Source organism: Geotrypetes seraphini, chromosome 14, assembly GCF_902459505.1.
Source record: "Geotrypetes seraphini chromosome 14, aGeoSer1.1, whole genome shotgun sequence".
Lineage (NCBI taxonomy): Eukaryota > Metazoa > Chordata > Amphibia > Gymnophiona > Dermophiidae > Geotrypetes > Geotrypetes seraphini.
This window is the reverse complement of record NC_047097.1, coordinates 30722181-30747552: the sequence shown is the minus strand read 5'-3', so window position 1 is coordinate 30747552 and position 25372 is coordinate 30722181. Positions and strand designations below refer to the sequence as shown.

The window sequence follows — 25372 nt, the reverse complement described above, 5'->3', positions numbered from 1 at the left end:
GCATTATTTGCCGATGACGCTAAACTGTGCAACATAGTGGGCAAAAGCACAATGCCTGACAGTATGACGCAAGATCTACTCTTACTGGAACAATAGTCCACAACTTGGCAACTGAGTTTTAATGCCAAAAAATGTAAAATTATGCACTTTGGCTGCAGAACTCCATGCAGTACTTACACTCTGAATGGTGAGACCTTAACAAGAACTGGACCTAGGAGTAATCATTAGTGAAGATATGAAGACTGCCAATCAAGTAGAGAAAGCTTCATCCAAGGCTAGGCAAATGCTGGGATGCATCCGGAGAAGTTTTATCAGCCGGAAGCCCGAAGTTGTAATGCCGTTGTACAGGTCCATGATGAGACCTCATCTGGAATATTGTGTTCAATTTTGTAGGGCCACATTATCAAAAGGATGTGCTAAGAGTGGAGTCGGTTCAGCGAATGGCCACCAGGATGGTCTCAGGACTCAAGGATCTCTCATATGAGGAACATCTAGGTAAGTTGCAGCTATACTCTCTCGAGGAACGCAGAGAGAGGGGAGATATGATAGAGACGTTCAAATATGTAACTGACTGTATTGAGGTAGAAGAAGATATATTTTTCCTTACAGGACCTACGGCAACAAGAGGGCATCTGTTGAAACTCAGGGGTGGGAGATTTCATAGCAACTCTAGGAAGTACTTCTTCACTGAAAGGGTGGTTGATCATTGGAATGATCTTCAACTTCAGGTAATTGAGGCAAGCAACGTGCTCGATTTTAAGAAAAAATGGGATAAGCATGTGGGTTCACTTCATGGAAGTGCTTAGGGGGGAGGGTCCTTAGAGTGGGCAGACTTGTTGGGCCAGTGGCCCTTTTCTGCCATCATATTCTATGTTTCTATGTTTCTAACACGTAGATAAACATGGTTTAATGGGACAGAGTCAGCATGGGTTCTGCCAATAAAGATCTTGCTTCACCAATTTGCTTGACTTCTTTGAAGGTGTGAATAAACGTGGATAAAGGTGAGCTGAATGATGTAGTGTATTTAGATTTTCAGAAAGTTTTTGACAAAGTTTCTCATGAGAGGCTCCTGAGAAAATTAAAGAGTCATGGGATAGGTGCCAAAGTTCAGTTGTGGATTAGAAATTGGTTATTGGATAGAAAACGGAAGTTAGGGTTAAATGGTCATTTTTCTCAATGGAGGAGAGTAAACAGTGAAGTGCTGCAGGATTTGTACTGAGACCGGTGCTATTTAGGATATTTATAAATGATCTGGAAATTGGAACAACAAGTGAGGTGATTAAATTTGCAGATGACACTAACTGTTCAAAATTGTTAAAATGCATGCAGATTGTGAAAAATTGCAGGCAGACCTTAAGAAATTAGAAAATGGGGTGACCAAGTGGCAGATGAAATTTAATGTGGACAAATTCAAAGTGTTGCACATTGGAACGAATAACCGAAATCACAGTTACCAGATGCTAGGATCCACCTTGTGGGTAAGCGCCCAAGAAAGGGATCTGGGTATCATTGTGGACTAAACGATAAAACCTTCCACCCAATGTGCGGTAGCAGCCAAAAAAGCAAACAAGATACTAGGAATTATTAAAAAAAGGGATGGTCAGCAAGACTAAGAATGTTATAATGCCTCTGCATCACTCCATGGTGTGATTTCACCTGGAGTATTGCATTCAGTTTTGATCTCCTTATCTGTAAAAAGATACAGCGGCACTAGAAAAGATTCAAAGAGCGACCAAGATGATAAAGGGGATGTAACGCCTCTCGTATGAGGAAAGACTAAAAAGGTTAGTGCTTTTCAGATTGGAAAAGAGACAGCTGAGGGGAGATATTATTGAAGCCTACAAAATCCTGAACGGGTCCAATTGGATTGATTTTTCACTCCATGAAAAATTACTAAGGTTAAGGAACACTCAGGGCTCCTTTTACGAAGACGTGGTAGCGGCTTTAACACATGAGACTTTTCATCACGTGCTAACCCCCGCACTAGCCGGAAAACTACCGCCTGCTCAAGAGGAGGTGGTAGCGGTTAGCCCTCAATGAAGTTACAGGGAAATACTTTTAAAACCAATAGGAGGAAATATTTTCTCATTCATAGAATAGTTAAGCTCTGGAACGCATTGCTAGAGGTTGTGGTAAGAGCGGATAGCGCAGCTAGTTTTAAGAAAGGTTTGGACAATTTCCTGGAGAATAAATCCATAGTCTGTTATTGTGACAAATATGGGGGAATGTTGCTACTCCTTGGGTTTTGGCCAGGTACTAGGGATCTGGATTGGCCACCGTGAGAGTGGGCTACTGGGCTAGATGGACCATTGGTCTGACTCAGTAAGGCTATTCTTATGTTCTTAAATAACTCTCATATTTAATTTTTTGTTGGTTTTGCAATTTTATAATTTAAATTATAATGTGCTGCATAAAACACTTGCTCCATTTAGTGTGCCAGAGCTAATAAAAAAGTTTGAGACACTTATATAAGCTCATGTAAACCATTCAAATTTGACTGTTTTCAGTCATTAGTAGCTGTATATAAGGTTTGAATAAACAAACATAATATATTATAAAGTATAACCTATGTGCAGTGGCGTACCTAGCATATGTGACACCTGGGGCCTCCCCTATCTGTACGAAAAACATGATTTTTAGTAACAATCCAAACCTCACACAAGAGTATACCTAGGAAAAGGCAGCATCTTACATATTGCAGTGAGCAGTACATCAATACACCCATTGTAAAACTAAACAAGCCAGACCAGCACAGATCAATCCTACACCGTCAATCCTAACAGAAAACCATGTCTTTCGAACACACAGAACACAGAAAACACCTTCGCCTAGTATGGAATATGTCATCACAAACGAACCCCTCCTCCTGTTACAAAATTGTAGTGTGGATTTTAGCCACACTGAAGCTCATAGAATTCTGAGCTGCTACCACCACGGCTGGCGCTAAAAAATGCTCCACAGTTTTGTAAAATACATAGACAAAGATTAAATTGAACCAGCAAGAAGCTGGACTCTGCATACAATGCAACACCACAGAAACAGTGACACATGTCTTCTAAAGCAATAAATAAATAGAAAATTTTTGTTCTACCTTTGTCTTCTCTGATTTCTGTTTTCCTCATCATCTTGTTTTTCTCTTCCTTCCATCCACTGTCTGCCGTCTCTCTGCCCCTATATGGCATCTTCTGTCCTTCTATGCCCTTTCCAGAAACTGTATGCCTCCCCCTTCCATCTCTCCTTTCACTCCCATTGGTCTGGCATCGTTCTCCTCTCCTTCCCTCTCCCACACCTCTCTTCTGCAATCCCTTTCTTCCCTCATTTTTCTTTTCAATTTATTTTCTGCATCCATCTAGATTACGTTCTCACTACCTTCTCATCAATTTCTTTTTTTACTGTCTACCTACAGCTCACCACCTCTTTCCCTCACCCCCTCCAGTATTTCCCTAACTCAATCCTTTTCTCCCCATCATGCACCCTCCTTTTATTTATCCCCTCCTTCCATCATGTGCCCTCTTTCTCTACCCCTTCCATCTAGCTAAAGAAGCACTGCTTGGGCTTTGCAGTCCCCAGTTGTCTCTAGCAGGATATATATATTTCAAATCTGATATATTCTAATGACAAAACAGAAATAAAATGATTTTTTTTTCTACCTTTTGTTGTCTCTGGTTTCTGCTTTTATCTTCTTTTCACTCTTTTCCTTCCAGCATCTGCCCTGTCTCTTCAATCCAGCATCTGCTTGTTCCATCCACTGTCTGCCCCTTCCAGAAACTGTCTGTCTCCCCCTGCCATCTCTCCTCTAGACCCCCCCCCCTTTGGTCTGGCATCCATCATCTTCCCTCTGTTCCCTCATAGTCTGGCATCTTTCTCCTTTCATCTCTCTTTCCCTCCCCCCTGTGGTTTTTATCATCTCTCTCTTCTCATTTCCTCCGCTCAGATCTGATATCTCTGTCTCCTTTCCCATTCTCTGGTATCTCTCTCTTCCTTTTCCTTCTCTGGTCTTCCTTCTTTATTTTCTGCCTCCGTCTAAATTAAATTCTTTCTTACTATGCAGTCCTTAGTTTCCCTCTTTTCACTGTGTCTACCCACAGCATGCCACCCCTTTCCTTCACCTCTTCACTATCTCACTAACTCTATCTTCTTCCCCCATCCAGCATATGTCCTTTTTCTTTATCCCTCCTTCCATCCAGTATTTGTTCTCTTTCTCCACTTCCATTCAGCATTTGCTCTCCCTTCTCCACACTTCCTTCATCTGCCCTCTTTTCTCTCCCCACTTCCATCATCTGCCCCTTCTCCCCACTTCTATCATTTGCCCTCTTCTCTCTCCCCCTTATCTCCACTTCCATCATCTGCCCTCTTCTCTCTCCCCCTTCTCCCAGCTTCCATCATCTGCCCTCTTCTCTCTCCCCCTTCTCTCCACTTCCATCATCTGCCCTCTTCTCTCTCCCCCTCTCAACTTCTATCATCTCTCCCCTTCCATCATCTGCCCCATTCTCTCAATCTCTCCATCCACCACAGGCCCATCTCTCTCCCTTCCTCTCACCTTTCCGATTTTGGCAACAAGATCGGCAACGCCCCCCGCCTCACCCTGACACTTAAAATCGGCAACGGGCCTCCTTCTACCCCCGGCATCAACAGAACTTCAGATCGGCAATGCGGTGCTCAGTCCAAAGCTTCCCTCTGACTCAGCTTCCTGTTTCCGCCCAGGCAGTTCAGTTAGAGGGAAGCTTTGGACTGAGTACTGCATTGCCGATCTGAAGTTCTGTTGATGCCGGGGGGGAAGAGACCCATTGCCGATCTTAAGTGTTATCGCAGGGGGAGGGGGGGCACGTTGCCGATCATGAATTGCGTCGCAGAGGGGGGCCGCCAATGCCGCTCATCGCCGTTGCATCAAAAACCCAGACACTGCCGATGGCCCCAATGCAATCTTGCCGGCCCTGCGCGGACCAGCACTGGACAACCAGGACCTGGCCAGTTGTGCACCCCCCCTAAGGCATGCACCCTGCGCTGACCCCACCCCCCCCCGCCCTCCTTGGTACGCCACTGCCTATATGTTGCAATCTACAGCATTTGTATCAAGAAGAAAAGGGAATGGGACTTTATGCCACCTTTCTGTGGTTATAGAGGGTTAAGTGACTTGCCCTAAGTCAGAAAGAGCTGCACTGTTAATTGAACCCAGGTCCTCAGGTTCTCAGGCCATTGCACTGACCAGTGAGCCACTCCTCCCATTGCACTGACCATTGGGCCACTCCTCCTCTCCATACCAATAGTGCAAAAGGAAAAACATCTCACCGATAAATTACATTGTGACTGTCCCCCTAATTCCCTAAAGTTGGGCACTCATTTTTCTGTTTACCGTGCAAAGTTTTGCATTCAGTTTATAGAAGGTTAGTTATGCACCTAAATTAATGGTGTAATGAGATGCTAACTGGCTTTAACAAACTTCCCAAATTCCCAAAGTCTTGATTGATGAATGGGGAATAGATTGCTTTGTATATCTCTTTAGGACACAAGTGGCTCCCTTGCACTTCCCATGACCCTTCATGTAATATGCCTTATCTGTAGAGAAGAAAGAATAATGTGAACCTAAGGAAAGGCAGGAAGGGAGGCTCCTAGGAAGTTATTTATGGTAGCAATTTTAAAAAAGTATATGTATGAATTAATTAATATTTTTGATGTATTAGGTTAGATTTTCTGAAACAGGTAGGGAGGGATTGGGGGTTTTCTATTTTAATTACAATTGTCATACATATTAAATGTATTACATAATATTTAAATTATTATAAAATATGAATATAAGAATGATATGTTGTATTTAAAGTGTTACATGAAGGAAAATCAAGTGTGTATTTATAAGATCATATGAATTTTTCTGATACACTTGTTGTAATATGCAAAACTGAATAAAGAAATTTTAAAAAAGTATAGGCTTGTTAAAACCAGAAAAAAATAAATTCATAGAAAAAAGGGAGTTCAACTTCAAAAAGGCAGAAGTTTCAAGTTTATGAAAAATTTTGATAAAATGCCTGTTTTATTGGAGCATTCTCTAGAGGCCAATCTGATAAACTTGTCTCTTTCAAGGTTGAGTTCCTCTGCATTTCACCTCCCAACTAGCTTGGTGAGCTGGCTAGCATGGCTGGCTGTTGCCATACTGGGTTTTATTTTGTGCCCATCGAGATTTTACAAATAAAATATACAGTATATCAGAAATGCATCTCAGGAAATTAAAGACGTCAACTACTGTATTAACATTTTCCACATATCATCCTTTGAGAAGGATCCGATCAATGTCTTGCGAGCTTATTTTGAGAAAAGGGATTATTTGTTATGTGGTGCCAAATTGCAGATATTTCCCGATGTGGCACGTGCCACACAATATCTCCGTAAGGCTTTTCTTCTGTGAAAATCTTGTGCTTTGGATGTTGGTGGCACTTTAAAAAAAAAAATTTTCTTGCAAATGTTTGGTTGGACTTCCTGCAGCAAAATATGTTTTCATAATCCAAATGCAGTTTGAGTAATTGCTAGTTAAGAGAAAATCAAAATAAGATAGAATGAGATCTGTTTTGGTGAAGACTTAGAGGTCTTGAGAATGTAGGCACTGTACTTAAATGTAGGATTTAGAAAGTATATTGTGGATATACTGTACGGTTCATAGTCAGTCACGCGCAAGACACCAGCGTGCCGACAATGGAGGGCAGACAATTCAGCGCAAGACACCAGCGTGCCACGGGAAAACTTAGTTTTAAAGAGCTCTGAAGTGGGCTGTGAGTGGGGACCCCCCCCCCACTTTACTGTATAGTGTTTGCGCTACTGTTGGGGGGGGTTGGGGGTTGGAACCCTCCATTATAGCGAAGCGCAAACAGTATGCAGTAAAGTGGGGGGTCCCCCCCACACCCCGTCGGAGCTCTTTAAAACTAAGTTTTCCCACGGCGCACTTGTGTCTTCCGCTGAATTGTCAGCACTTGATTGTCAGCGTGCTGGTGTCTGGCACACGATTGTCCCGTCACCTACTGTACTGTATATAGTTATATGTCTGCTCTTTTATTTTTCCTTTACTTGCCTGAATGTTTCTTTTCTGTTCTTTACTCTCTCTCTTTCCATTGATGTGGGCTTGAATTTAAATTTCCTGATTATTGTATTATATTTATGATAAAAGTTTAAATTTAAAAAAGACACTGAAAAGCCTAGAACTGAATCTCAATTAGAAACATAGAAATAGACGGCAGATAAGGGCCACGGCCCATCTAGTCTGCCCACCTTAATGACCCACCCCTACCTTTCTCTGTGAAGAGAACCCACATGACGATCCCATTTTGTCTTAAAATTGGGCACGCTGCTGGCCTCAATCACCTGAAGTGGAAGACCATTCCAGCGATCTACCACTCTTTCGGTGAAAAAGTATTTTCTGGTGTCACCGTGCAGCTTCCCTCCTCTGATTTTCCACGGATGCCCTCTTGTAGCCGTGGGACCTTTGAAAAAGAAGATATCTTCTTCCACCTTGATGCGGCCCGTGAGATATTTGAACGTCTCGATCATGTCTCCCCTCTCTCTGCATTCCTCGAGTGAGTATAGCCGCAACTTATCCAGCCGTTCCTCGTATGGGAGATCCTTGAGTCCTGAGACCATCCGGGTGGCCATTCGCTGGACCGACTCCAGTCTCAGCACATCTTTGCGGTACTGAGGCCTCCAGAATTGTACACAGTATTCCAGATGGGGTCTCACCATGGATCTATACAATGGCATAATGATCCATGGTGAGACCCCATCTGGAATACTGTGTACAATTCTGGAGGCCTCATTACCGCAAAGTAATTGAATGACAGACAATGGAATGTACTACTACTACTATCTATTATTTCTATAGCGCTCAAAGACATACGCAGCACTGTACATTTTAACATACAATAGACAGTCCCTGCTCAGAAGAGCTTACAATCTAATTTAGACAGACAGGACATCTCAGGGTTGGGGAGATTCTGGTAGAGGAAATGATACAGTGGGTTTAGGTATCTGACAGCAGTGAGTGAGAGATAAGAGATGAAAGCAGTTTTTAAACAGTGGGCTTTTAGCTTGGATTTGAATACTGCCAGGGATGGAGTATGACATATTGATTCAGGCAGCCTGTTCCAGGCATACGGTGTGGCAAGAAAGAAGGCATGGAGTCTGGAGTTGGCAGTGTAAGAGAAGGGTACAGGTAAGAGGGGCTTGCCCGATGAGCGGAGATCACGGAGAGGAGCATATGGGGAGATAAGTGAAGATATGGGGGGGCTTCAGAGTGAATGCACTTGTAAGTCAGCAAGAGGAATTTGAACTGTATTCGAAAATGGATGGGAAGCCAATGAAGTGACTTGAGGAGAGGGGTAATGTGAGAATAGTGGCTCTCACAGAATAGGAGTCATACAGCAGAATTTTGAACGGATTGAAGAGGTGAGAGATGGGTGCGCGGGAGGCCCGAGAGAAGTATGTTGCAGTAGTCTAAGCGCAAGGTGATGAGTGTGGACAAGGGTTTTGGTAGTGTGTTCAGAGAGAGGAGGATGGATTTTGGTAATATTATAGAGGAAGAAGCAATACGTTTTGGCGGTTTGTTGGGAAGTAGTAAACTGGAGATTTCTCCAAGGAAAAAGGAGTTATTGGTGGAGTGTCTCAGCCAATATTGCAGAAAGCTATGCAAGGGACATTTGTCTTTAATCAGTGAAAATTTCAGAAAAAAACAGAAATTGCTTCTTTTCAAGGCAATATACTCCATTGACAATCAGTAGCTTGTTATCTTATTTCCTTCCAATGTAAATTGTACCGTAAATGCTCCTTTTACCACCCATTCAAAGACCTTCTCCTCCTTCTTCTCCACTCCCCTCTCACTTTATTCTACCTTCACTCAAATTGTACGTCGCCTTGAAGCTGCTTAGGCATAGAGACTCACAAATTGAAGATTAGAAAGGGAGTGGTGGGGTAGCCTAATGGTTAGAGCACAGGACTGAGAATTAGGGGAACCAGATCTGATTCCCATTGCAGCTGTTTGCGATACTGGGAAAATCACTGAACCCTCCATTGCCCAAGGCACAGAGAAAGTACCTGCATATAATATGTAGACCCCTTTGGTTATATTACAGAAAGGCAATATGTCAAGGAACTATGTGGCCGATATTCAGACTGTGGGAGGCAGGCTGACTACCTCCCACAGTTGGCGCTAGTCATTAATATTCAATATCGGGCCAGCTGGAATGGGCCTCTAGGGCCATTCCAGTAGTTGGGAAGTCGGACTGGTGCCAAGCATACTTCTACAGTCTGTGCCCCAAAATTGACCGGGAGAGAGACAGAGATTAAATATACCAGTATTTTAACATTATAAGTGGAACCCTGCGAAGCTTCAACTCTGGCCACCGTGTTGGGCAGATTTTGATACTATGTTACATCAAATAAAAATACTCAGAACTGACTACTGAGAATTCAAGTCCATGGTCTGTGTTAATGTGGCCAATTCTTTGATTTCAGGATCATTGCCACCACACAGATGCAGCCAACTGGGGCGAGAAAGACATTCCCGTGTTTTGATGAACCGGCTATGAAGGCCACTTTCAATATCACCCTGATCTATGATCCACAATATACGGCACTGTCAAATATGCCAAACATAAGTAAGTTACTGCTTTACTTCCCATTTCTTTATTTACTGTGAACTGTTTAGGTCACAAAAAACCTAAAAAGGCATATAAGCTGGGGCTGAAATGTAGGTGCCAATACTATGCATATGATTGGCTACAATATTTGCCACCTACCCCCAATTCTGCATATAGCACTATAAGTTGTGTGTGCAAACTGGTATGCACAGACAATGTGCGTGCACAACTTAATTGTTTAACTAGGCCAATCAGTGCTGATCATTTTCAATTAACACCTCCTAATTGACGCTAGCTGGCACTTCATGCACAATTTGATTAGCATATTGTACAAAGTGTTACACGTCACTTCTAGTGCGCAAATCTGAAAAGGGGGCATGGCCAGGGGAGGAGCATGGGTGAATCATGGATGTTCATAAAAGTTACGTGCTCTGTTATAGAATACCCCCGATCTGCGCACAAGTTAGGTGCAGGAATACAGGCCTGGTTTTAGCTGGCCTACATGGATGCACCTAAAAGTTATACAGCACACTTCATGATTTATTATTAAAAATCTGATTAAACACAAATCATAAAATTTGAAGAGTTATACAGTTAAATAAAACATTTAAAAAGGGAGACAAACTCCAGGTTACTGACAAGACAAGACAAGACGGCAGACCTCAACATACTCGACATAGGGAGGGTTGGAAACAAGAGGAGAGAACATAAGAACATAAGAAGTTGCCTCCACTGGGTCAGACCGAGGTCCATCTCGCCCAGCGGTCCGCTCCTGCGGCGGCCCTTCAGGTCTGCGACCTGTGAAGTGGTTTCTGACCACTTTTATAACCTACCTCAAGTTCTATCTGTACCCCTCTATCCCTTTATCCTCCAGGAACCTATCCAAACCCTTCTTGAATCCCTGTACAGAGTTCTGGCCTATCACTTCCTCCGGAAGCGCGTTCCATGTGTCTACCGCCCTCTGCGTAAAAAAGAATTTTCTAGCATTTGTTCTAAACCTGTCCCCTTTCAATTTCTCTGAGTGACCCCTAGTGCTTGTGGCTCCCCTCAATTTGAAGAATCTGTCCTTATGTACTCTCTCTATGCCCTTAAGGATTTTGAAGGTTTCTATCATGTCCCCTCTAAGTCTCCTCTTCTCCAGGGAGAACAGCCCCAGCATTTTTAACCTGTCACCGTATGGAAAATTTTCCATACCTTTTATCAGCTTAGTCGCCCTCCTCTGCACTCCCTCGAGTACCGCCATGTCCTTCTTGAGGTACGGCGACCAGTATTGAACACAGTACTCCAGGTGCGGGCGCACCATTGCGCGATACAGCGGCATGATGACTTCCTTCGTCCGGGTTGTGATACCCTTTTTGATGATGCCCAGCATTCTGTTTGCTTTCTTTGAGGCTGTCGCACATTGCGCCGATGGTTTCAGTGATGAGTCGACCATCACCCCCAAGTCCCTTTCCAGGTTACTCACCCCTAGCAGTGTTCCCCCCATTTTGTAGTTGAACATCGGGTTTTTTTCCCTACATGCATGACCTTGCATTTCTCCACGTTAAAACTCATTTGCCACTTTTTTGCCCAGTCTTCCAGTCTCGTTAGGTCCTTTTGTAGGTCTTCACAGTCTTCCGTGTTTCTAACCCTGCTGCAGAGTTTGGTGTCATCAGCAAATTTGATAACCTCACATTTTGTCCCCGTTTCCAGATCGTTAATAAATATATTGAATAGTAGAGGTCCCAGCACCGACCCCTGCGGAACTCCGCTCGTGACCCATTGCCAATCTGAGTATTGGCCCTTGACTCCAACCCTCTGTTTCCTGCCCGCTAGCCAGTGTTTGATCCATCGGTAGATATCCCCTTGCACCCCGTGGTTCCACAGTTTTTTAAGTAGCCGTTCATGTGGTACCTTGTCGAAGGCTTTTTGGAAGTCAAGGTAAATGATGTCTATGGATTCACCCTTATCCATCTGACTGTTTATTCCCTCAAAGAAGTACAGCAAGTTCGTGAGGCATGACCTTCCCTTACAGAAGCCATGCTGGCTCGCCTTCAGTTGTCCATTGTTTTCTATGTGTTCGCAGATTGTGTCCTTTACCATTGCTTCCATCATCTTTCCAGGAGAGAGGGAAGAACTACAATATTGTAAAGGAAAGAAAACAATAAGGGGAAAAAACAAGGAAGGAAGGGGAGAGAAAAGAAAGAAATAAAATAGAAAAAATAAAATTAGTCATATGCATCCTTAAAAAGGAAGCATTTTAGACTACCCTTAAATTTATCTAAATTATGTTCTGCTCTGATAAAAAATGCAGAAGAGTTCCAGATCATGGGTGCTGTGACAGAGAAAATAGAGGCACGACGGGTGCCGATAATTTTTAGCGAGGGGACGTGGAGAGTTAGTTGAAAAGTGCATACATTTTATATAATTGCACTAAGCACTGTCCTGATCAGCACTAATGTCTAGCTGCTATATATAGAATCAGGCCTTAGCATGCAAATATAAGGGAGAGGCATACACATTAGGGTGGTCTCCCCAAAATTAACACATTTTGGGGTCCTTTTACTAAGGCGCGCTAATCGATGCATGCTAAACGCTAATGCATCCATAGAATATAATGGGCGCGTTAGTGTTTAGCACGTGCTAAATCGGATAGAACACCTTAGTAAAAGGACCCCTTCATTTGTCCACAAGACTAATTTTGTTCCTTTATATAAAAATGAAAACCATACAAAATTCTACTTAAAACAAAGTTTAGGGGTTGCTACTAAGCTGTATATTGTAATTCTTGTGCACTCGACAAATAATCAATGGTCTACGACAAAATAGCCACCTTTGACGCAGAAGGAAATTATTTCAGTTATTGGTCACTAGTCAAAGACAAATTGCTTCGGTTCCACATCTTTTGACAAAGTATCGTTGTATTTTTCTTTTTTTATTATTTATAGTTTTCAAATTACATATCAAGCATTATAACTTGTACAGAAATTAAGCCTGTGAACATATTCCAATAAAGTTTCCACTTTAACAGTAAAAATAACAATGAGGAAAACAAAAACATAGAACATAAGAAGTTGCCTTCACTGGGTCAGACCAGAGGTCCATCGCGCCCAGCGGTCTGCTCCCGCGGCGGCCCATCAGGCCTATATGACCTGTGAAGTGGTCCCTGACTATTCCTATAACCTACCTCTACTTCTATCTGTACCCCTCAATCCCCTTATCCTTTAGGAATCTATCTAAACCTTCCTTGAACCCCTGTACTGGTTTAACTTTACTCAAGTCCTCAAATAAGATCCAAGATTTAACACTTGGCAAGAAAAGAAAAATATACAATAAAGAATCAAACTTAAAGCTGAGAGCAAAATGTACATATCAATCAATGAGCTCATGATTTTTCTTTCTACAAACGGGAGAGTGACAAAAAGATAGTTAACTGAAAAGGTTCAAAGAATATATACTTGTTTGCTTGGTGATACACAATACACTTAAAGGGGTGTCGCAAATAAAATGTAGCCCCTAAAGCTAAAACTCCTGGCTTAAGAAGAAGAAAATCACACCTTCGCTTCTGCGTTTCATGTGAGAAATCAGGGAACATTTGTTTTTATAGCCAAGAAATTCTGCCTATTCTTAAAAAATAGTCTCAAAATCCATGCTTTGTCAGGTTGAAGAGCTACTGATATTAATATTGCTTCTTGGTTAGTCGTCTTTTGATGTTGAACTTGACTGCTAGAAGGTAAATAGTAAACCTGCAAGAATGGGGGCAGATGTTCCTCCAAAACTGCCAGGATTTCCTGCAAATATATTTTAATCATTTCCCTAGGAGTCATGTAGTGACCCTAGGGAAATTAATCAATCTTAAGTTGCTATTCCGAACACTATTCTCTATAAGTATCAACTTTCCTCCTAAGATTTATATTATCTTTAATTAGTGACTCTTGAACTTTTTTTGAAGAAATTAAGTCTTGTTCAACATTCCAGATGCTGGATTTAGAGACAGTCATATCCGGTTTTAAAGTTTTCAACTCTCTTGTATGTTCAATTAGTTTCCCCTCAATATAAAGAAAATGGGGATTTATGGCTTTACCAAAGTTAGCCACAAGGTCCCAGAGTGCCTCTAGAGCAGGGGTGCCCAACGCGTCGATCGTGATCGACCAGTAGCTCAGGAAGGCAACTCGAGTCGATCGCACTCGTGTTGTCGTCCTGATCTACGGGCCGATCAGCCTTCCTCTCCAGTGTTCTCCCTAGGGCCTTTTAGCTGGGCGGTCCGCCCAGCTGTCATCTGCCGCTGCTGAACATTAAACCCCCCCCCAAAAAAACCAGCTTGGAGATTTCAGCCCCTAGCGAACTTATGCTCCGGGCTCTAACGTGTACGTGCAGCCTTCTCTTCTCTTCCCTCCGAAACCGGAAGTTATGTCCGGGGGGGGGGGGGGAGAAGGGAAGCCTGCACGCACATGTTGAGAGCCCTGAAGCAAGCGTTCGCTACGGGCTAATGCGGGAGACAGGTTAGTGAAGCATTTGTTCTTGTTCCTGTCGGGTCCTGCCTACTTTCTGTTTCCGCGAAGGCAGGACCCGGCAGCATTTCCCCCAATAGGTTGATCACGATCTTGGGCTGATCAGCCTTCCTCTTCCCGACGGCAGAATTGACGTCGGGGAGAGGAATGCTGGTTGGCCGAAGCAGGGAGAGCTTGGGGCCTGTTATTGGTGGCGTTTGGGTCCTGGTCCCCGATGGTAATGGCAGTGGCAGTGGCTTGGGGGAGGGCAGGGAGAAAGAAAGAAAAAGGGCAGGCAGGGAGACAGAAGGAAAGAAGAGAAACAGAAAAAAATGAAAAGGAGGCAGAGAGAAAGAAAGGGCAGGGAAGAGGAAGGAAAAGTTGGGGGGAAGGAATGAGGTCTGGAGGAGAAGAAGCATACAGGCTAAAAGAAGGGAAGAAAGATTGTATGCACAGTCAGAAGAAGAAAGTGCAACCAGAGACTCATGAAATCACCAGACAAGGTAGGGAAAATGATTTTATTTTAAATTTAGTGATCAAAATGTGTCTGAATTTATATCTGCTGTCTATATTTTACACTAAGGTCCCCTTTTACTAAACCGCAATAGAGGTTTTTAGCGCAGGGAGCCTATGAGTGTCGAGAGCAGCGCTGGGCATTCAGCGCAGCTCCCTGCGCTAAAAACTGCTATCGTGGTTTAGTAAAAAGGGAGGGAGTATATTTGTCTATTTTTGTATGGTTGTTACTGAGGTTATAGTGCATAGAGTCATCTGCTTTGACCTCTTTGAAAAACCCTGGAATAGGAATGATGATTAACATTTTCTATGCGTACAGTGTGCTTTGTGGTTTTTTTTTAATTTTATTGTTGGTAGATCATTTTGACTTGGTCATTTAAAAAGTAGCTCGCAAGCCCAAAAAGTGTGGGCACCCCTGCTCTAGAGTCACTTCAGTAGGTTTTTTAATAATAGTTTGTTCCTGTTTGGTGAAAAAGTGCTCACCATATGATGGTTCCTCCTGTCGCTCCTCCATAAGGGTTTGTCCAACACCAGCAGATGAAATAGTCTCGGGTCCCATGTTGAAGTGCCCCCACTTCCAAGCTCTCCATTGTTACTGCACTTGCCTCGAGAAGAGGAAACAACCCTCCCTCCGGGGTTTCCTCGCTCCATGGAGAGCTGGTAATCCGAGGCTGTGGGGCGGTGCTCATGCGTCGGGGCTTAAGGTCATATTTGGCCCAAGGAGTGCTACTGTGTTCCCACCCATGCACAGTGCCTCCAGTGGACTATCCTCCGACGTTCCTAAAACATTTTTCATCCACCGAAGATCTTCAATATTGCTGGCAGGGATCCCTCCGGTGCGCTGCGAGGCAGCAGCGGCGCTCCGCCATGTCGCTTAGGCATTTAAGGTAGGAAAAATTACTACCATGAAGTTTTTTTCCTGGCTTTGAGCTGCAGTCTTCCAGTCTTGGATCTCAGCTCGTATCGTTGTATTTTTCAATGAGGCTTATCCCTCATTCTGCTGCATCATTAACAACAGTCAGTTTGGATGCCCGATTCCAAAGTTCCTTGAAAACTGGATCGTCAGTCCACTCTGTGGGATGTTTCTTCAGGAATATTTTCGCTTTTGTTGATCCTCCTTCAATCAAGAGATCAAAAAATGATTGTTCTCTGGGTTACAAGACTTTCAGAAGTCACATGTTCTATTTCACTTGTATACATGAGATATCAGGAAATGTCTGGCAATGGTGGATGCTGTAAGTTTTGCACCATTTGTAGATTTGTTTCTGGTGCGATTCGGTCATCAAAAAGGCAAGTGCTACTATGTGCTCAGACAGAAACCATGATTTCTTGAAATAGCTGTGAGCACCTTGTTTGCAACAGTTTTATTTGGATATGTGTTAAATGTCATTGTATGGAGCCCTAATTCCCATTGGCGCTTCATTCCACTGTTGAACGTACACAAGACTGACAAATAAAGCCAAGTCAGTTAAATTGCTGAGTCGTTATGCTATCATCTGAAACTACGCTCTGAATAGGACCATCTAATCCACGTGGCAGACTGACTTCCTAAGGAGCCAGTTTTCAGATGCAGATCACAAACTAGACAATGCTATATAAACTAATTATGCACAATCACCTACATATAAGCAAACAGTACATGATGGAGTGACCTCTAAATATTGTCTAATCAACCTGAAATTTGACACATGAGTAAGACATATCAAGTGAACAAAAATAAGCCTTCTGGAAACAAGATTTGACAAGGTTGATTTTTTTGGCATACTACTGTGGACCACCCTCTTATGTCATGGGCATGTTGTTAAGCGACACACTCAATTTATAGAATACTGTCAGTTGCACACAATGAATGCACACCTACTTGCACCAGCCATTGACCAGTAAGTTTTGGTATATCAATGCAGCTTTGCATTAGCGTTTTATTATAGCTTAACTGTATCTTTCCTACTTAAAGTCCCAGGTCCACAGCATGACATGAATCAAGCTGTGTCTCTTTCAGCCCATCCTGATTTTCTCTGGTTTGTTAAATGGTTAGCAGTCTGAATACGGCCCGCTAACTAGATAATCTCTAGCTGTGCCCAAGCTCCTTCCATGGACGGACAAATAATATCGTTAATTACTCAGTATGCGAGCCTTAAAAAGAGGAAAACAGGAAGGAAAAAGCCTCAGAGAACTCTATATGAATGTTTCTACAGTTCCAATTCAGTCATAACAAAAAACAACTTTATTTGTAGACTGCAAATACCTCACAGTTCAATTCGGTCAACAGCAAGAGAAACTGTACAAACAGTGATAATACAATGAGATAGTATCAACAATGTCATCGGTGTGATAAACTAACAAATCATTGTACAAATTTACCAAATAGATAAGTTTTTAATGATTTTCTGAAATCTTGATTAGAAAAGAGAACATGAACAAAACATTTAAATTAGTGCCAAGGTGATTAGAAGAAACATTGAGTAGAACTTTTCTGATCAGTGCTGCTAAAGATCTTCCTTGTTGGCCCTTATCCAGAGAGCAGCACCTTCTAACTGGGAAAGAGCCCTTGAATATGGGCTCCAATGTTTTTAATCCAAAATGACAGGAACCTCCCCCCCCCACCATAGAATTTTGGATTTTTCCTCATGTCATAAACAGTGCACACAATTGATGACATCACTCCCTCTTCCAAACAAAAATATTACACAAAAAATCCTGTAAACAATACAAGCAACTAAATAAAATGAAAATTTTTGGCTTGCACACCTTAAATAACTACATCAAATTATATAACTACATCAAATTATATAACAAATACTCTAAATCATACTGTGTCCTGGACTCATGTCCCCCAGAGATTATGAAAGCAGCTCCACTAGGCTTTAAATTATCCCTATTGAATTATCTAATCAATAACCTAAACAATGGAAAATTCCTCACCAACAATGGTCATATTATAATAACCCCAATCACAAAAAATTGTAAAGAATCAGCAACATCAATAACCAACTCTAGACCAGTAGCATCTATTCCATTCATGGTAAAAATCATGGAATATCTCGACCAATTCTCCCTTCTGCACGAAACTCAATCTGGTTTTAGGCCTTTATTTAGCACTGAAACAGTAATTGCAGCCATGCTGGACAATTTGCGTTACTTGTTCAGTAAGGGTCTCAACGCCCTAATCATGCAATTTGACATGAGTTCTGCCTTTGATTTGGTGGACCATGGAAAACTGTTACAATGCCTAGATGCAATCGGAATCAGAGGAGAAGTACTGAACTGGTTTAGAGGCTTCCTTATATCACGCACCTACCAAGACCGTTTTAATCACGATCTCTCAGACACATGGAGCAATCCATCTGACATGCCACAAGGATCATCGCTATCCCCTTTGCTCTTCAATGTCTACATGTCCTCATTGGGTGCACAACTGTCCCAGCTGGGGATAAAACTATTTAGCTACGCTGACGACTTCACGATAATTATCCCATTCACCAACTCTGTCTCAGAAGTCACCCCCAAAGCAACAGAAGTATTAAATCGGATGGAGCAATGGATGACTGAATTCAGACTAAAACTAAACTCAGAGAAAACAAAATTTTTCATAGCATCGCCATACCCACTCGACACTAAAGCACCAATGTGCATCAATAACGGTACTGGGGTTTAAGAAAGGAATGGACAATTTCCTGCTGGAAAGGGGGATAGAAGGGTATAAATAGAAGATCACTGTACAGGTCCTGGACCTGTTGGGCTGCCGTGTGAGCGGGCTGCTGGGCACGATGGACCTCAGGTCTGACCCAGCAGAGGCATTGCTTATGTTCTTATGTATCCCATTCAACCCACTATGAAAATATTGGGAGTAACACTGGACCAGAACCTGACCATGAAAGACCAGGTAGACTCCTTGATAAGAAAAATCTTTCTCACCCTCTGGAAGCTTCGGTCCATTAAAGCTTACTTCGATGCATCATCATTTCGAATTCTAGTACAATCCCTTATACTGAGTCAACTTGATTATTGTAACATCACCTACTTGGCACTCCCCCAGAAGCATATGCGGTGATTGCAACTAGTTCAAAATACAGCGGTTAGACTACTTTGTGGACTTAAAAAGTTTGATCATGTGACACCTTCCTATCGACTTTTACACTGGCTGCCTATGGAGGCAAGTGTGAAATTCAAGTTTGGTTGTTTTTGCTTCAAGGTACTCTAAGGCTTAGCTCCTAAATACATAACAGACTTTTTCTCTTTCACAACCAACAGACACATGTGAAGCTCACACCCAAACTTTGTTTCCCCACCGGTTAGAGGTTGTAAATTTAAAAGTCATCACCAACATCTTCTCGCACATCAAGCAGCATTATGGGGTAAAGACCTTGAACAATTGCTCGTGCCTACTACTTATGGAGAATTCAGAAAACACCTAAAAACACATCTGTTCCTGAAATACTTAGGAAACCAACCTGTTCAATCTTAGTCCTCAAGAACCATCAATCACTAAGTCTGTTTATTCATTCAATCTGTAACATTTCTAATCATTGTAAACCGCATAGAAATTCACGGTCCTGCGGTATATAAACTATTATTATTATTATTAAATGATTCATACTTCAGACAGGATCTACTCATAATTGCCTGAATTGCTTTTAATATTATTGTTCTAAACAATTCAGGAATATAAAAGACATTTAACGTTGTCAGAACTGTAATAAAAGAACTTAACAGAGACTTGAGTATTTGAAATCATTGCCAGAAATAACTCTACTGCCCTTCTGTCAACTCTTTATCTCGCTAGCAAAGTGATTGTCATCCGTGTCCTTGGGACACACCTACCCACTAGGTTTTTAGGATACTCACAATGAATATGCATGAAATATATTTGCATACAAAGGATGTAGTGCATGAAAATTTATTTCACTCACAGTCATTGTAGATAGCCTGAAAACCTAACTGGCTGGATGTGTCAAAAGGACTGGATTGAGAATCTCTAGTTCAGGGTGCCCACACTTTCTTGGCTTGTGAGCTACTTTTGATTTGGGATCAGGTTAATAATTTATTAGAAAATTCATAAGAACATAAGAATTGCCGCTGTTGGGTCAGACCAGTGGTCCATCGTGCCCAGCAGTCCGCTCACGCGGCGGCCCTTGGTCAAAGACCAGCACCCTAACTGAGACTAGCCCTACCTGCGTATGTTCTGGTTCAGCAGGAACTTGTCTAACTTTGTCTTGAATCCCTGGAGGGTGTTTTCCCCTACGACAGACTCCGGAAGAGCGTTCCAGTTTTCTACCACTCTCTGAGTGAAGAAGAACTTTCTTACATTCGTACTGAATCTATCCCCTTTCAATTTTAGAGAATGCCCTCTCATTCTCCGTACCTTGGAGAGGGTAAACAACCTGTCCTTATCTACTAAGTCTATCCCCTTCAGTACCTGGAATGTTTCGATCATTTCCTCTCTCAATCTCCTCTGTTCGAGGGAGAAAAGGCCCAGTTTCTCTAATCTTTCACTCTACGGCAACTCCTCCAGCCCCTTAACCATCTTAGTCGCCCTTCAAGTCGCATCATGTCCTTCTTCATGTACGGCGACCAGTGCTGGACGCAGTACTCCAGGTGAGGGCGCACCATGGCCCAGTACAGCGGCATGATAACCTTCTTCGATCTATTCGTGATCCCCTTCTTTATTATTCCTAGCATTTTGTTTGCCCTTTTTGCCACCGCCACACATGCGTGGACGGCTTCATCGACTTGTCGATCATAACTCTCAAGTCTCTTTCCTGGGAGGTCTCTTCAAGTACCGCCCCGGACATCCTGTATTCGTGCATGAGATTTTTGTTACCTACATGCATCACTTTATACTTATCCATGTTAAATCTCATCTGCCATGTTGATGCCCATTCCTCAAGCCTGATTATGTTACGTTGCAGATCTTCGCAATTCCTCTGTGTCTTCACTACTCTGAATAACTTTGTATCGTCCGCAAATTTAATCACCTCACTTGTTGTACCAATGTCTAGATCATTTATAAAGATGTTGAAGAGCACGGTCCAAGCACCGAGCCCTGCGGCACCCACTGGTGATGCTCTTCCAGTCCGAGTATTGTCCATTTACTGAGTAATGTAGTGGGCAAATGCACAACAGACGAAGATTCAGTGCCCGACAACATGATGCACGACCTACTCCTACTGGAGCGATGGTCTAGGACATGGCAACTAAACTTCAATGCCAAAAAATGCAAAGTTATGCACCTGGGCAGCCAGAATCCATGCAAGTCTTATACCCTTAATGGCGAGATCCTAGCAAAAACGGTAGCAGAACGAGACTTGGGGGTAATCGTCAGTGAGGACATGAAGTCTGCCAATCAAGTGGAGCAGGCTTCGTCCAAAGCAAGACAAATCATGGGCTGCATACGAAGGGGTTTCGTCAGTCGTAAGGCGGAAGTCATTATGCCATTGTATAGATTCATGGTGAGGCCCCACCTGGAGTACTGTGTGCAATTCTGGAGGCCGCATTATCGCAAGGATGTGCTGAGACTGGAGTCGGTGCAAAGAATGGCCACCCGGATGGTCTCGGGACTCAAGGATCTACCATACGAAAAACGGCTTGACAAATTACAGCTATACTCGCTCGAGGAGCGCAGAGAGAGGGGGGACATGATCGAGACGTTCAAGTATCTTACGGGCCGCATCGAGGCGGAGGAAGATATCTTCTTTTTCAAGGGTCCCAAGACAACAAGAGGGCATCCGTTGAAAATCAGGGGCGGGAAACTACGAGGTGACACCAGGAAATTATTTTTCACTGAAAGAGTGGTTGATCGCTGGAATAGTCTTCCACTACAGGTGATTGAGGCCAGCAGCGTGCCTGATTTTAAGGCCAAATGGGATCGGCACATGGGATCTATTCACAGGGCAAAGGTAGGGGAGGGACATTAAGGTGGGCAGACTAGATGGGCCGTGGGCCCTTATCTGCCGTCTATTTCTATGTTTATTTACCCCCACTCTCTGTTTCCCATGCTCCAGCCAGTTTTTAATCCATGTGAGTATTTCACCCTCGATTCCATGGCTCGCAATTTTCCAAAGTAGTCATTCATGCGGAACCTTGTCAAACGCCTTCTGAAAATCCAGATATACAATGTTGACCGAGTTGCCCTTGTCTATCTGTCTGTTTACTCCCTCAAAGAAGTGCAGCAAGTTCGTTAAACATGATCTGCCTTTGCTAAAACTGTGCTGACTGGTCCTCATGAGCTCGTGTCCATCAAGGTGATCAATGATGCGGTCCTTTATCAGCGATTCTACCATCTTTCCCGGTACCGAGGTCAGACTCACCGGTCTGTAGTTTCCCGGATCTCCCCTCGAACCTTTCTTGAAGATCGGCGTAACATTCGCCACCTTCCAGTCTTCCGGAATCTTTCCCAATTTGATTGACAGATTGGCTAGTAGTTGAAGCAGTTCAGCTATGGTCCCTTTCATTTCCTTGATGACCCTCGGATGGATGCCATCCGGTCCTGGGAATTTATCGCTCTTAAGCCTATCTGCCTATACACCTCCTCTAGACTGACCGTCAATCCTGTTAGATTTTTGTCTTCATTTCCAGCATATAGCCTGATGGGTTCCGGTATGCTGTGTACATGTTCTTCGGTAAATACAGATGCAAAAAATGTGTTCAGTTTGCGATTGCTTTGTCCTCCTTTAGCGCTCCCTTTATTCCATGGTCATCCAATGGTCCCACTGCTTCCTTCGCAGGTCGCTTCCCCTTAATATATCGAAAGAATGGCTTGAAGTTTTTCGCCTCCTTGGCTATTTTTCCTCGTAGTCTCTTTTGGCCCCTTTTACCGCCTTATGGCACCTGCGTTGGCACTATCATATGATATTATTTTATTTGAAACACATATGAGGGCGAAAAATCAAATTTCAGCAAAAAATAACAAACTTTTGTTTATAATGATGGGAGTTGCCATGCAGCTTATTTTAAAGAATTGGAAAAATTGGGATAGATTAAATTATTTATTCTGGTGAGAATCCCTATGTTATATCTTTAAAATGGAAAAGTTTATGGCCATTCAGAAGGCTTATTATAAAAAATTTATGGAAGTTTGGGAATCATTAACTAAATATTGTAAAGATTGATTTATTTGTATAAACTGAGGGAAACATGCACATCCGGGGAAGGGGGAGGGAGATATGTTTTGGCGTTTGTTAAGAAATATAGAAGAGTTGATTTCAAGTATTTTATGAGATGTTTGTAAATTAAAAGTGGGTGGGAGAAAATAAGTCTTGTTTTAATTCTATTAAATATATTGTGCTGTAATGATAATAATTTATGTAAATGCATCTTCTTTTGTGCAAAATTGATGTTCTAAAACTGAATAAAGAATTAAAAGGACCAAGTCAAAATGATCTACTAACAATACATTTTTTTAAAAATACACAGAACACATTGTACACAGAGAAAATGTTAATCATCATTTATATTCGGGGGGGGGGGGGTTCAAAGAGGGCAAGGTAGAAGATTTTAAAATATGCAATGTCATATCAGTAACAAGTATACAAAACTAGACAGATATATCCCCTCCCCTTTTACTAAACCATGATAGTGGTTTTAGCGCAGGGAGCTGCGCTAAATACCCCGCGTTGCTCCCAACGCTCATAGGCTCCTTACTCTAAAAACTGATATTGTGGTTTAGTAAAAAGGGGTGACAGGCATTTTTTGCTCTTAGTTTTTTAGTGTGTTCACGGCACTCATATAAATCTTTTTATTGTGAATTTTTTCACTTCCTTATGTGTTTTTTTCAAGGGGTTTTGCCCCAGTCCTACGGCACATTGTTGTTTTGGATTCATTTATCTATTTTAGCATTCTTTGTTAGGTAGGGCCCTGTTTATCATCTCCTTATTTTTTGATATTCTTCCCTTTCTAACACCTTTTTGGTTCATTTATTTATGCACTGATTTTTGTACCAGTTTACTTCCACACATCATATAATATATCATATAAGCGGCATGATGATGTACGGGGCAGGATTTATTTAGATTCTTTATCTAAAGTGTGTGTCACTGCATAAACTCCTTCCCGGAGCCATTGGTTATTCTAAGGGTTCCCTCAGGCTCGTACTGATTAGTGCCTATTCTTTATTGATTTTTTTGGATGTGTAGGAATTTCCCTACTTATTTGTAGGTTTTTACTGGCAGTGCATTCATTTATACCTTTGATGGTATAGAATTTTGGGGGATTTATATCATTTTTGTACCAATTTTTTGTGTTTTAGTAAAAAGGGGGCCATAGTGCAAAATATAGAAAGCAGATATAAATTCAGACACATTTTGATCATTAAATTTAAAATAAAATCATTTTTCCTACCTTTGCTATCTGGTGATTTCATGAGTCTCTGGTTGCACTTCCTTCTTCTGACTGTAAATCCAATATTTCTCTCCCTCCATGCCCCCTCCCCTCCCCTTTCTTTTTTAAATTTTTCTTTTAACAAATTTTATTGAATTTTCACAATGGCAAATGGCAAATACACCAGATACCAAGTCCCCACCCCAAAACATAAACAGTCATACTGGTACTCTTCAATATAAGGCAATACTATCCAACCCAAAATTCCCCCCCCCCTCTATTTCTCTCTCCCTGACCCCCTTTCTTTCTGTCTCTCTCCCTACCTCCCCCCCAAGCCACCGCCGATTTCTCCCTGCTTCCCCGACGCCAGGCCAGGTGCGTACAAGTGCCAGGCCCACAACCTTCCCCCTCCCCTGATGTCAATTCTGACATCAGAGAGGAAGTTCCGGGGTGGGGATGAGGTTATGGGCCCGGTGCTTGTACGCGCCAGGCCTGGCATCGGGGAAGCAGGGAGAACAGAATGCAAAGACAATGCAAGTATTGCAGCGCTCGTGATGGGCTCTGCAAGCGACTCATGTTGCCTTTGCGATCTACTGGTTGATCGCAATTGACCTTTTGGGCACCCCTGTTCTAGTTGATAAAAAGGATGGGAGCGACTTCCCTAGGAGGAGAGGCTAAAGCGGTTCTTCAGCTTGGAGAAGAGACGGCTCAGGGCTGATAAGATAGAGGTTTATAAAATAATGAGTGGAGTGGAAAGGGTAGGTGTGAATCACTTGTTCACTCTTTCAAAAAAACTAGGGGACATGTGGTGAGGCTACTAAGTAGTAGATTTAGAACAAACCGGAGAAAATATTTCTTCACACAATGTGTAATTAAACTCTGGGATTCATTGCTAGAAAATATGGTGAAAGCAGTTAACTTAGCAGGGTTTAAAAACAGTTTAGGATTTCCTAAAATAAAAGTTCATAAGCCATTATTGAGATGGCTTGGGGAAATCCATGGTTTATTTCTAGGATAAACAACATAAAATCTATTTTACTTCTTGGGATCTTTCAGGTATTTGTGATCTGGGTTGGCCACTGTTGGAAACAGGATACTGGGCTTGATGAACTTTTGGTCTGTTCCATTAACATAGTAAAAGACAGCAGATAAAGACCCAAATGGTCCATCCAGTATGTGCAACCATAAACGCTCTATAAATTAATGATTTAATTTAAATTTTCCTTTTTCTTAGATATTTCTGGGTCAGAAACCCAGAGCTCTGTCCGGTACTGTGCTTAGGTTCCATGTATTGAAGTCTCCATCACAGCTCACTTCAGCCCATCAAAACCATCCCAGCTGTCGAAGTTCTCACCAGCCCATCCTCAACTGAATGGTCATATACGGGACACAGACCATGCAAGTCTGCCCAGTACTGGCCTTAGTTCTTCAATATATACCCATTAGTTTCTGATTATGAGA

At 42.5% G+C, this 25372-nt stretch overlaps 2 protein-coding genes across 4 annotated transcripts in view; one reads left to right on the top strand and one right to left on the bottom strand.

Moving 5' to 3' along the window:
- The window catches only part of ZNF710 (zinc finger protein 710), a 613623-nt gene that overhangs the window by 362634 nt on the left and 225617 nt on the right, over positions 1–25372 (bottom strand). The window lies entirely within an intron of this gene.
- Positions 1–25372, top strand: part of LOC117347961 (aminopeptidase N-like) — a 197137-nt gene that overhangs the window by 63898 nt on the left and 107867 nt on the right. For all 3 annotated transcript variants that reach the window (XM_033919483.1, XM_033919485.1, XM_033919486.1), the window contains one exon: positions 9490–9632. In XM_033919483.1, coding sequence (XP_033775374.1) covers positions 9490–9632 — 143 coding nt within the window. The remainder of the gene's footprint in view (positions 1–9489; positions 9633–25372) is intronic.